Source organism: Capricornis sumatraensis, chromosome 1, assembly GCF_032405125.1.
Source record: "Capricornis sumatraensis isolate serow.1 chromosome 1, serow.2, whole genome shotgun sequence".
Taxonomy (NCBI): Eukaryota; Metazoa; Chordata; class Mammalia; order Artiodactyla; family Bovidae; genus Capricornis; species Capricornis sumatraensis.
Window position 1 is genome coordinate 11,036,492 of NC_091069.1, and position 12,874 is coordinate 11,049,365.

General features: G+C 51.4%; 2 protein-coding genes across 2 annotated transcripts; one reads left to right on the forward strand and one right to left on the reverse strand.

Annotated features, from left to right (window-relative positions):
* Positions 1-3,936: 3,936 nt before the first annotated feature.
* RPL35 (ribosomal protein L35) lies at positions 3,937-8,198 on the forward strand. Its single transcript, XM_068975923.1, has 4 exons — positions 3,937-3,999; positions 4,409-4,545; positions 5,605-5,686; positions 7,998-8,198. Exons 1-4 carry the CDS (start codon positions 3,997-3,999, stop codon positions 8,145-8,147), a joined length of 372 nt encoding a protein of 123 aa, XP_068832024.1. The 5' UTR covers positions 3,937-3,996; the 3' UTR covers positions 8,148-8,198.
* Positions 8,199-8,423: 225 nt separating this feature from the next.
* WDR38 (WD repeat domain 38) lies at positions 8,424-12,558 on the reverse strand. The gene is made up of 9 exons (XM_068975910.1): positions 12,481-12,558; positions 11,863-11,983; positions 10,220-10,336; positions 10,008-10,105; positions 9,602-9,682; positions 9,250-9,381; positions 8,979-9,128; positions 8,590-8,637; positions 8,424-8,498 (listed from the first exon to the last, which is right to left on the reverse strand). The coding sequence occupies exons 1-9, from the start codon at positions 12,556-12,558 to the stop codon at positions 8,424-8,426; spliced, it is 900 nt and encodes a 299-aa protein (XP_068832011.1).
* Positions 12,559-12,874: the final 316 nt, after the last annotated feature.

The window sequence follows — 12,874 nt, forward strand, 5'->3', positions numbered from 1 at the left end:
ATTACAGGCGGATTCTTTACCAATTGAGCTATGAGGGAAGTCACAATAGCCTTAGCCTGAGACTACATTGGGTCTTTGTTTTCATATAATGGTATTCCTTTTCATAAAGACCAGTAGTTAATGAAATGTGCCTGGGTTTTCATTTTTTCAAATATTTCTCGTTGAACTCTCTACAGATCAAAAAATATTGCCCAGCTAAGGTGCTACCTAATATTGGGTGCTAAAGATAGATTCCTACAGGGAAACAGGTGCTGAATAAAAGTCTCAAGGGTCTTGGGAGACCTGCCTATCAGCTCCATACCTTGGAAGAAATCTGTGACCAAGGCAGGCAACAAGCAAACAAATTCATATCCCCAGAACATTCTGATCAGAAGGAATTTCAAACCAGAAATGCTCATTTTACAAGTAAGGAAATAGCTCCCAAGTAAACTAGTAAATGAAATAATATCACTGTTTATGACCGTCGATCTGCCTTCCAGTCAGTGAGGCAGAAATTTAAAAATCCACACTATGTCAGGGATGACTGCATTTTGAGGAGGGGGAAAAAAAACCAAAAACATGCAGTTTCTGAGAGCACCTTGGATAAAGTGGTTAAGAGAAGTGTCCCTGAGGAGGTGATGCTGAAGTGGATCTGAAGGTAGTGAAGGATGGAGCCAAGCAAAGGCTAAAACACAGAGCAGGCTTGGTGTGTTCCAGAAAAAGCAAGGCCATACTGGAGCAGAAGAGTAAAAAGAAACAAGATGGGGCTTCCCTTGTGGCTCAAATGGTAAAGAATCCGCCCGCAATGCGGGAGACCTGGGTTCGATCCCTGGGTTGGGAAGATCCCCTGGAGAAGGGAAAGGCTACCCACTCCAGTATTCTGGCTTGGAGAATTCCATGGACTGTATGTATAGTCCATGGGATTGCAAAGAGTCAGACAGGACTGAGCAACTTTCACTTCACTTTATGAAATGCAAAGAAATCTTAACCTAGGAGAAGAAACAACACAACGTGGAAGAGGGAAGAGGCAGTGGCGGGTGCTGTGGGACTTTGAATGTGAGAAGAGGATGTGGTCTTAACTCAGGACAGCCCTGGAAGTTCTGGGCAGAGAAGAGACATGATCTAACTTCAGTTTGAAAAAGGTCCTTTGGGCAGCTCTACTGAGAATGGAAACCAGAGCAAACTGAGGTAATTTATGAGGTGACAATAATGGTCCAGGAGACAGGCAACGGTGGCTCAATGTCCATCAGGTGCCAATAACAGTGGTAGGAAGAGGCTGGGTATTTTGAAGATGTGCTGTGCTTAGTTGCTCAGTCGTGTCCGACTCTGTGACCCCATGGGCTGTAGCCTGCCAGGCTCCTCTGTCCATGGGGATTCTCCAGGCAAGAATACTGGAGTGGGTTGCCATGCCCTCCTCCAGGGGATCTTCCCAACTCAGGAATTGAACCAAGGTCTCCCACATTGCAGGCAGATTCTTTACCATCTGAGCCACTGACAGAAGCTATAAAATTTGGGGGTGGGTTGAATGTGGCATGTAAGAGAAACAGGGCAGTCATAGAAGGGGCGAGAGAGTATGAGATGGTTGGGTGGTATCATTGATTCAGTGAACATGAGTTTGAGCAACTCTGGGAGATAGTGAAGGACAGACGTAGTCCATGGAGTTGAAAAGAGTTGGATACAACTGAGCGATTGAACAACAAGAACAATAGATAAAGTTCAGAAAAGCTGTACACAATTATTAACTTTAATAGAACTATAAGCATTTGGAAAATATGATAGCCAAGTCCCTGTGCCCCATTCAACCTCCATTTATGACTAATCCATGCCAAGAATGCCCTCTGCTTTCTCTTCCCCACTTCCCTCCATTTCCTAGAAGCCTGCCTCACTGTGATCTGAGACAAAGCTCACTTCAATTCATCCAACAAGTATCCATGTGCTGGGTCTGGAGGCGAGAAAAACCAAACCAGTTGTCAGCTATGGTTCTGCTCCTTGGAGAACTTCCAGGTTGAATGTGGAGGCAGATGTATAAATTTCATTCTAATTCAATATATTTGGGGTTAGAGAGAGGTTTGATTGCACAGAGATCAACAAGGGGAGGTTTTGTCCCAATTTACTCCAGTGCTAAAGATTCATTAACAGAAACCCATAAGAGGCTGAGAGAAGGCTTCCTGGAGGTGACATCTGACAGCAACAAGGGGGCAACCTGGCTTTAAATAGAGCACTAAGGCGTGGGTGTGCCTTTGTTAATGGCAGTGGAGTGACACTAGGGCACTGATTCATGCTTGCTGCTGGGGGCAAAAAATGCAACTGTTCAGTCAGAAAGCCTGAGCACTTTGCCTTGTGAAGTCCCCCCTTTAACTTTCAGGGCCAATTTATGTGTTCATTTCAACTGGGAACATTAATATCAATGATACTGAGCAGTTATGCATCAGGTCGTGTGCAAAGAGTTTTACATGTTATCTTCCTGATCTTCCTAAACACTACATTTCACAGGTGAGAAAACTGAGACTCGGGGGAAGGGATTTGCTGAGAGTCAGCTAGCACTAAGCAACAGAGTAAGAATTTGAAACCGGATCAGGTTCACTAACAAAAGGCCATGAACGCCTTTCCCCCTAAATAACACATGCTGTCATTATAGCTGTCTACCCCACCACTCCCCACCCACCATAGCCTTTAAATTCCTCCAAGGCAGAGGCCATGTTAATTCACCTTCTAAAACCCTCAACCTTCACCCCCTGGACCCCCCCCAGAACAGTGGCACCCAGCTCAGAGTAGCCCAGACTGGGCTGCCTGCAAAAGTACCGAATGAGTGAACGAACAAATGAGTGGATGAATTCCAGTCTTATTGGTCAAATAGGTTGCCTCTCACCCCAGGGTGAAATTTCCCCACTGCCCTGCAGGAAACAGACCAAATCTCAGTAATTTTCCAGGAGAAACATCAACAACCTCAGATATGAAGATGATACCACTCTAATGGCAGAAAGTGAAGAGGAGCTAAAGAGCCTTTATGATGGCAGTGAAAGAGGAGAGTGAAAAAGCTTGCTTAAAATTCAACAATCAAAAAACAAAGATCATGTCATCCAGTACCATCACTTCATGGCAAATAGATGGGGAAAAAGTGGAAGCAGTGACAGAATTTTATTTTCTTGGGTTCCAAAATCACTGCGGATGGTGAGTGCAGTTATGAAATTAAAAGATGCTTGCTCCTTGCAAGGAAAGCCAAGACAAACCTAGACAGCGTATTAAAAAGCAGAGCGCTCACTTTGCCAACAAAGGTCCATATAGTCAAAGCTGTGGTTTTTCCAGTAGTCATGTATGGATGTAAGAGTTGGACCATAAAGACGGCTGAACACCAAAGAATTGATGCTTTTGAATTGTGCTAGAGAAGATGGTTGAGAGTCCCTTGGACAGCAAGAAGATCAAACCAGTCAATCCTAAAGGAAATCAACACTTAATATCCATTGAAAGGACTGATGCTGAAGCTGATGCTACAATATTTGGCCACCTGATGCTAAGAGCCGACTCACTGGAAAAGGCCCTAATGCTGGGAAGGGTTGAGTAGGAGAAGGGGATGGTAGAGGATGAGATGGTTGCATAGCATCATCGACTCAGTGAACATAAGTGAGCAAACTCGGGGGATAGTGAAGCACAGGAAAGAGTGCCGTAACTGCACTTCATGGGGTCGCAAAGAGTCGGATAGGATTTTGCGACTGAACTACAACAAAGTGATTTTCAGTGCGCAGGAGAGACAGGCTCATTGCAGGGCGGGACTCCGGCTCCTCGGGGCGGGGACTCGGCTCCTCAGGGCGGTGCGGGGGCTGAGTGGGCGGTACCAAAGCGCTCCAGAAGGCGGGGGGTGGGGAGGCTGGGCCCGCGCGGGATAGTAGGGGCGGAGCCAGGGCTCCCCCGCCGCCGCTCTATTGACCACGCCCGCCGCCACCCGGCAGCAGTTGCGGAGGTCAGCCCCGCCCCTTCCTCTTTCCTTCCAAGAAGGCAGCGGAGGCAGACTCTACAGCCATGGTGAGTGTGGAAAAATCGGCCGCCATCCGCGTACTGTGGGGCTCAGGGGCCGGGATGGAGGGCGTGTGGCAAGACCTGAGAACCCATCTGCCAGCCTGACCTGTGGGACGCGTTGAGAAGTGGCCTAGCGCCACCTCAGTCTTCTCCCCACCTCAGGCCCGGGCCCCGAGAGGTGTGCGCGCGCTCCCGGGGCCTCCGTCTTTCCGTCTGCGGAATGGGAGTAGGGGACCAGCCTCGCAGCAGGACTGGGCGAGGGCGCGTCTGCTGGGGTCTGGGTTGCCGTGCCCGAGGCGGGTAGTGCTGGGTCTCCAGAGCCCCCTTGGCCCGGGGCAAGGCGCTTGGCCTCGAGGGGCGGATTACGATGCAGGTGGAGGGGAGGTGTTTGACGCAGACCTGCTCTATCGGGCAGGCCAAGATTAAGGCTCGAGACCTTCGCGGCAAGAAGAAGGAGGAGCTGCTGAAACAGCTGGAAGACCTGAAGGTGGAGCTGTCCCAGCTGCGCGTGGCCAAAGTGACAGGCGGCGCGGCTTCCAAACTCTCGAAGATGTAAGTGAACTGGCGGCCAGAGTACGGGGACACACGTACTTGAGGAGTTGTCCGTTTAACTGCCCTTTCCATGGCTCCGTGGGTCACAACGTGGCGCCGTTTCTGTTCAGCCTGTTTAGGTGCCTCTTTCTCACGCCGAGGCGCGTGGTGACCAGTTGCCCTTACCTGCTTTTGACCTGTGGTCTTTTTTCCTGATGTAACGGCTTGACTGTCTAGAGGAAGAATTAAGTGCCCCCGAAGTCCCGTTTTAATGCCTCCTCTGAATGTCTAATTGACCCCATTACTCTATCTCCCACCAACACTTGAGGTTTTTCCCAAGCCTCTTTCACTTGGTTGAGGCATCCCTTGCGTCCTTTATTTTAGTTGTAGTGTAACTTACTGGTGCATGGGGGTCAAGAATCAAAACTTGAGGAAGGGACATTAGTTTGGAGTTAGTCAGCTGGGGCATAAACTCCACTTCTGCCACATTCTACCTCATGTGCAGATTGGCACACCACCCATGTTTTTCTCCTTTCCTATAAAATTGGCCCCCAGTAATTTTACAGTGGTGCATGCTGAATCAAGACGATGTTTACAGCCATTTACTGATCAGCCCTCGTTCAGCCTGAGGACATGTTTCACTTATCCCCAGCTTTTTCTTATCTTCAGCCTTGTCCCCTCGCAGTGGCCCAGCTTGTGGCATGGTTCCCTCCAGTGAGCTTATTCAGATCCTCATTGCTTAGGTCTTCTTTGTAGCCCTTAGGATATATGGCCAGGGATGAAAGGTCTTTCCTGGCTGCCCTTCACTTCCCCTCATTAAGCCTCACTGAACACCTCACAGCTCTTGGAAAACACTGTTTGTGCCAGCTGCTTCATGTCCCCTCTCCTTGGATGTTCATGTATTGTTTCTCTTGCCTCCAGAACACCCTCCTGGGCTGGGTTAGGCACCTCCTGGGTGAATGTGGGTGAGCTGATGGGGAATGCCCCTGCCCTGTGACATCTGGGTCAGGCCCTGAAATAGATACCTTGGGGAGTGCTGTGTGTCTTACACATCTTCATTGATTGTCTCTTGTTTTGTAGCCGAGTGGTTCGTAAATCCATTGCCCGTGTACTGACCGTCATTAACCAGACTCAGAAAGAGAACCTCAGGAAATTCTATAAGGTTAGTGGAGAAAGGATAACGGTGCTTGGCTACAGGGAGCAAAATTCCAGCTCTCCCTAGGCCCGAGAGGTGGTATGGTGAGCTCCGCCTGGGGTGCTTGGGACTGGGCTTTCTAGAGCCTTCTAGCACATGGCATGCAGACTGCATGCGGCTGCAGTTGTCAAGGAATCAAAGGTGTGGGAGTCTGGGTAGAGTTGGATTTTGAATAAAACCTCACCAGCTGGGTGAGTTTGGGGAGTCTATGAGGATTGACTGTTTAAATGTTTTACTTGTCCTGGTGTGTCAGTCACCATCAAGTATCTGGCATTCTCATTTTTCAAATGAGGACCTCAAGACTTGGGTTAAGTTGCCTGGCATCACTGACATGCAATAGATGGAGTGATTGAGATTCCAACCCATAGGGTGGGGGTGGATTGAGTGCTTCTGGGAGATTGCCACAGGTACCTGTCCCTCACAGCCTAGAGTTTTTAACAACTGTTTTCTGGGGTTTGTGCCTAAAACTAAACTACGAAGCTGAACCAGTGAGAGATTTTATAGAATGCGTACGCACTCGTGGCTTCCCTGATAGCTCAGTTAGTAAAGAATCCACCTGCAATGCAGGAGACCCTGATTCAATTCCTGAGTCCAGAAGATCAGCTAGAGAAGGGACAGGCTACCCACTCTGGTATTCTTGGGCTCCCCTTGTGGCTCTGCTGGTAGAGAATCTGCCTGCAATGTAGGAGACCTGGATTCAATCCCTGGGTTGGGAAGATCCCCTGGAGAAGGGACAGGCTACCCATTCCAGTAGTCTGGCCGGGAGAATTCCATGAACTGTACATAGTCCATGGGGTCGCAAAGAGTTGGACACAATTGAGTGGCTTTCACTTTCACTTCATGCACACATTGGTTTACTACAAGGGAATGACTTGTTTGCTTGAGGAGGAGGTGCCCTCTGTCCGGAAGAGAGGATCCTGAGCAAGCAGAGCTAAAGATTTGGTTGAAGCTGCTGCCCTCAGGTGGGATTTCTTGGAGAAAGCCACATCCCTGCCATTAAGGCCTTTCTGCTGGTTAAAGCAGGCCCACCCAGATTATTCTATAATCTCTTAAAGATTACTGATTAGGGGGCTTTGACTGCAAAATGGCTTCACATTAACACCCAATTAGTGTTTGAATGACTGGAGGGTTTGACATGTCAAAGTTGCCACTGTGTGCTAGGCTTGCTGCCATCCCTGGACCTGTGTACATTTGTGCCTGTTGGTGGGGGGGTGTTTCTGAGAATTGGGTCTGGAATGTTTATCAGGCTCTGAGGGAACTGTGTAGAGGTATGGCCTGGAGGAACTGCCTCCATGACCATCCAGTGAGTACACTCCACCATACAAGCCAGGCAGGGCTCCGGTGGGTAGAAATGAGGTCTCTGTGTCAGCACTTTTTGATACAGTAACCTCTGGCCCGCTGTGCCTGTTACATGGTTATAGTGACTGGATGATTTAAACAGCGTGTGTGGCTATGGCTGCTTTCTTCGACAAGCAGACCTCTAGGTGCTTAGCAGATTGAAAGCAGGAAGCCCTGACCTGTATCAGCTGGTATGAGGGGTGTGGATGGGCAGACTTAAGGTTTTCCTCAGAGCTTGCCCTCATCTCCTGTGTAGCTTTTTCCCTGCAGTTCTCTGCCCCAAGGCTGTTCATAAACTGAACCCCATTAACTCACACCCACCTGCCCTGTGCCTACCCCTCCAGGCTGTTGGCAGTTCCCAGCCTGAGCTGTCACTCTCCAGGGCTTTTATGGCCACTCTGGCTTCTCGCGTTTGAGGCTGTTGTCAGTCGTGAGGTGAAACCTTCCATAATCTCCTTCCTCCTCCACACCAATGCACCACTTGTTTTCTGGTGGGCTGGGAACTCCTTGAGCAGGGAGCAGGTCTCATTTGTGGCTAAGCCAGCACACAGGACAGTGCTTCAGATGAAAGAGGCCCCAAGGGGCCTTTGCAGAACAAAGGGGACCATCACAGCTGCCTTAGCCTAGACTGACAGGGGAGGGAGTGGAGTGAGAGCAGAGATGGAGAGATGACCCATCTCCTGTTAAAGGCCTGAGAACAGGAGCTGAGGTGGGGAGCTTTGCCCCTCATAGCAGGATGGCCTTGGCCAAGCCAGATCTTCTCCTTAGATGCATGTTTTCAGTGTTACTGTCACCACAGGTACCTAGCAGACATCTCCCCAACACACATTTTGCTCAAGTCACTTCCTGGCACCTCAGTTCCAACCTCCAGGGCTTCCTTAGGTATTACAGTAGCTCCCAAACCCTGGTCCTCAGGTTCGCCTTGCTTTTCTTCACCCAGGGCAAGAAGTACAAGCCCCTGGATCTGCGGCCCAAGAAAACACGTGCCATGCGCCGCCGGCTCAACAAGCATGAAGAGAACCTGAAGACCAAGAAGCAGCAGCGGAAGGAGCGGCTGTACCCCCTCCGGAAGTATGCAGTTAAGGCTTGAGCATCCAGCTGTCAATAAAACAGACCACTGGCTGGCGTTGCTTTGTGTTTATAGGGGCTTCAGTTGTTGGGGAAGTGGCTGTGGTTACCAGGTGCCCGATGGATTCCAGCAGGCTTGCTGCCCTAGCCGTAGGGATCTGTTGGGTGCTCTATTATGGTTACTTTGGGCCTGTGCCCCCTGGGCATGGAGAGGCAGGGGTAGAAGGTGTGAGGGCTGTAGATGGTGATGTTCTGTTTGAGCAAGTCAAGGTGATCTGTGGTGGACTTGACATTTTGTCTAATCAACAGCTCCAGACACTAAGAGTTTCCCGTCTGGCATAAAGGCACAGGCATGGGCCACGTTCAGAACCCCCTGCCAAAAGCATAATGTTGGGCTCTGGGGGTGCAGGCCTCCCCAGCAGACCTTCCACTGCACCCTTGTTTGCTTCGGCCACGGACCTTACCTTCAGAGTCTCGGTGCACTTTCCTGTGTTGCAGTCCCAGACTTTGACCTGGAAATAAAAAGGTGAAGGGTAGGGAAGTCTTACAGGCTGGTGTCTTTGACAAAATTTTGTTGTCCGTGAGGTGTGTTTAACAAGGGCTGCGTAATACACAGACATTCGGTGCAGTATTTTCTTTGCCCTGAAGTTGAGTTAGAAATGTCAGCAGTACTAATATTTGGGCCAGTGCAGACATGAGTGCCAGGCATTAGGTACAGAAGTGGTTGGTATCTGGGTTCTACCCCTGGTATCCTACTGAGGGCAGATAGGGAAGTGGACATTTCTGGACCTGCTCAGGGCTCTGGGAGGGTGTGGGGTAGGGGTTGGCAGGAAGGAAGGCCTGGAGGGGTTACCATGTGGGAGTAGCCAGCGCTGGCCAGCTGCTGCCCATCAGGGGAGAAAGCTATGCTCTTCACCCAGGTGATGTGGCCCTTGAGCTGGATGAGCAGGCTTCTGGTTGAGGGCTTCCAGATGTGAATGGTCTTGTCCCAGGAGCCAGATGCCTGGACAGCAGACGGCTCTAAGCATACAGGTTTGGGGACTGCATCCTCTGCCCCCTAAGTGGCCCATGACCCTCAGAGTTGCAGTTGGCAGCCACCCTGGAACTCAGGCAGCCCAGCTCACCAGTAGGCCAGATGGTGAGTAGCACAGGCAGCTGATGTTGCCTCTGTGACCCTCCAGCTCCTGGTGGAAGATCCCAGGGGTCCTTGCCCGGAGGTCCCAAATGCGGATGGTAGAATCCCAGGAGCCAGTGGCCTGCAGACAGCTGCCCTGAGTGTGGAGCCTGCTTCCTCAGCTGGCCACGCCCACAGGAAGCAGGCACCATCTCAGGTGCAGAATCCCCATTTTAGGGAGGGGACAGGCTCAGAAAAGCTAAGTCAAGTTGTGGGATTTTAACCACTCTGGCCCAAGTGGGGAAATAGGGCTGGGCTCCCGGTTGCCTCATCTTGTTGGGGCCGGGGCAGAGATGGCTCACCAGGCAGTCTGAGCTGGGTGGGAAGTCACTGCTCTGGACAGAATCTCGGTGTCCCACAAAGTGACGCAGCACCTGGCCTGACTGGAGAAGAGAGCCCTGAGCTTCCGAGAGCTCCACCTCGGATGGGTCAGACCCTGTGCAGGCCTGCCTGGGTAGTGTCATGCCGTATAGGGGTTGGAGGGGCTTCCAAGGCCTTGACAGAAGAGGGGGGACTTCATGGCAGAGGAGGTACAAGGGTGGTTGGGAGGGGATCTGGGGAGGTGGCTGCAGCTAGATGCAAGGGAGTGGAACACCAGGTGTGCACATGGGCAGTGGCGAAGATGGAACCACCTTTCCCAATTGGGAAAGGGTGACCAGTGTGAAGGGCCTTGGGATCCCAGGCCTCACTGGTTGCCCCTCCACATACCTGCACCTCCCAAAGCATCACCCTCTTGTCCCAGCCACCAGAGGCCAGCTGCTTTGAGTCATGGCTGAAGCTGACGGTCTCCACACTCCGCTGGTGACCTGTAGACACCCGCCAAGTGTCGAGGAGAGTCGAGGTGGCACAGGACACAGCGAGGTCTGAAAGGGAACCCAGGCCTGGCTGCTTGGCTCCCAGTCTCCCCCCAGCCCACTTACCCTTTAGGACCTGCAGACACTTGGCATCTGCAGCATCCCACAGGCAGACAGTGTGGTCACAGGAGGTGCTGGCAAAGAGGCGGCCATCAGGGGAGAAGCGGCAGAACCTCACGGGGCCTGGGGCGGGCAGACATGGTCAAGGAATAGGGCACTACCCTCCACCTCCAGCCCTTGCAGTCTAGACCCCTGCTGATTTCTTCAGTTGCACTGCCTGCCTCCCTTCACCCTTCTAACCCTTATCCTCCATCCAGCTGGAAAATTCCTGGGCTTCCATGCCTTTGGCCTGAAATGGCAAACTTGGTTTGCCCATCTGGAAGAACAAATAAAAGCACCTCCCAGAAAGTCCTTTCAGCCCAGCCTAGGTTCTACATTATCCTCTTTGAGCTCCCCAGCCCCTGGACCTTGCCTAGTATAACATGAGCCAATTTGCCCTATAACTATCAGATTTTCCTTGTCTTTATAATTTACTGAGTTCTTATTGGGAGCCAGGCACTTTACATTAATCTCATTCTATAGGATAGTGACTATTATCCCCATTCTAAAGAAATAAGAGGCACAGAGAAAGTGACAAGACTTGACTTCGATCATAGTCAAAAAAGTGGGTAAACGAATATAAAGGACGTTACACCAAGTGAAGTCAGCAAAAGAAATATTGTTATGATTCCACTTACACCAGGTACTTTAAAAACGAGACAGAAGCCAGAACAGCGGTTGCCAGGGGCTGAGGAAGGGAGAAATGAGTTCGAGGGGTACAGAGTTGTGGAGACCAGTTGCACAAGAAAGTGAACATAATGCTACTGAGCTGTACACTTAAAAATGGTTGAAACAGTGGCTGACTTTATTTTCTGGGCTCCAAGATCACTGCAGAAAGTGACTGCAGCCATGAAATTAAAAGACGCTTACTCCTTGGAAGGAAAGTTATGACCAACCTAGACAGCATATTAAAAAGCAGAGACATTACTTTGCCAACAAAGGTCTGACTAGTCAAGGCTATGGTTTTTCCAGTGGTCCTGTGTGGATGTGAGAGTTGGACTATAAAGAAAGCTGAACACCAAAAAATTGATGCTTTTGAACTGTGGTGTTGGAGAAGACTTGAGAGTCCCTTGGACTGCAAGGAGATCCAGCCAGTCCATCCTAAAGGAGATCAGTCCTGGGTATTCATTGGGAGGACTGATGTTGAAGCTGAAACTCCAATACTTTGGCCACCTGATTCGAAGAGCTGACTCACTGGAGAAAGACCCTGATGCTGGGAAAGATTGAGGGCAGGAGGAGAAAGGGGACAACAGAGGATGAGATGGTTGGATGGCATCACCGACTCAATGGACATGGGTTTGGGTGGACTCTCGGAGTTGGTGATGGACAGGGAGGCCTGGCGTGCTGCGGTTCATGGGGTCACAAAGAGTCGGACACGACTGAGCGACTGAACTGAACTGAATGTGGTATTTCCTAGATTTAAGTGGTAGGATTTGAGTCCAGGTCTGTCAGGCTCGGACCCAAGGGACCAGGTCCCATCTCCTTGCCCTCCCACCCCAGCCCTACTGGTGCTGCTTGCTGGGACGCCCAGCTCAAATGCTGGTAGACTCTGCGGAATGCAGAACAGGTCAATGGGCCTCAGTCTCCCAATCTGGGCTGAAGAGCCTCACCTTTGTGGCCACGCAGTCTCCACAGCAGCCTCCCGCTCTGGGTCTCCCAGCCATATACACAGCCGTCCTCGGAGGCTGTGAGCAGCCTCTGGCCATCGGGAGAGAAGGCAGAAGAGTTGACCTGGAAGGAAAGTACAAAAGCCCTATCCTGGGGCAAGAAACACTTTCTGCTCATGCCTAACTCCAGACTCCTGAGCCAGCCCTAAACACTGCCCCAAGAGCCTGGGTCGGAGCTTGGACTTCAAGCCTCTCAACAACCAGAACCCAGGAACCACTCTGCAGTCGAGTCAAGACCTTGGAGCCTTCTCTGCTGTCTTGTAAAACCAGAGCCTGAGGCTCAGAGCTAGCCTTCTTTAGAAGCCAAGATCCCGTTTTAGAACTGGAGTCCAGAACTAGCTTAAAATCTGCTCTGTGCCCTGAGTTCCCTCTTAAGCCAGAGTCCAGAGAACACTGGAATCAGCTAGGAGTTTGAACCCTCTCTGGAACCACAGCTTAGAATTCTAGACCCCATTCTGCAACTGGAGCTCGGGGAACACGCGAGCTCCCGAACCACGCAGAACCAGAAACTACTCGAAAGCCAAGAAGCCCAAGGTCTGTCTGGAGAAAGGTCGACAGAACCTCACCTCCCCGCGGTGCCTGCCGGCCGAAGAATTTCACTCTCCCCACGGCCAGCTTCCCTCGGGGCCTGCTGTTCATGGACCTGAGGCCACCCGCCCTGGCGGGCTCCCTCCTAGGCGGGCGCTGGTCCGGCCTGCGGACCTGACTTAGGACAAGGTGGAGGGGAAGGGGGAAACTGTGTACAAGCGGTCTCCATGGCAATCGGGGCGGGGCACGCAGCCGCTCTGGGGTCTCTGGGAAGCCATGAGAAGGGAGTCTGGGAGAGACTGTTCCCAGCCCGGGAGAAGTGGGACAGCAGCAGGCTGGACAGCGGATGGCTCCAGGAAGGAACTTCCGTGCCCTAACCGCGGGCAGTCGGACCTTAGGCAGCTCTGGCCGCGGGGCGGGATGGCGC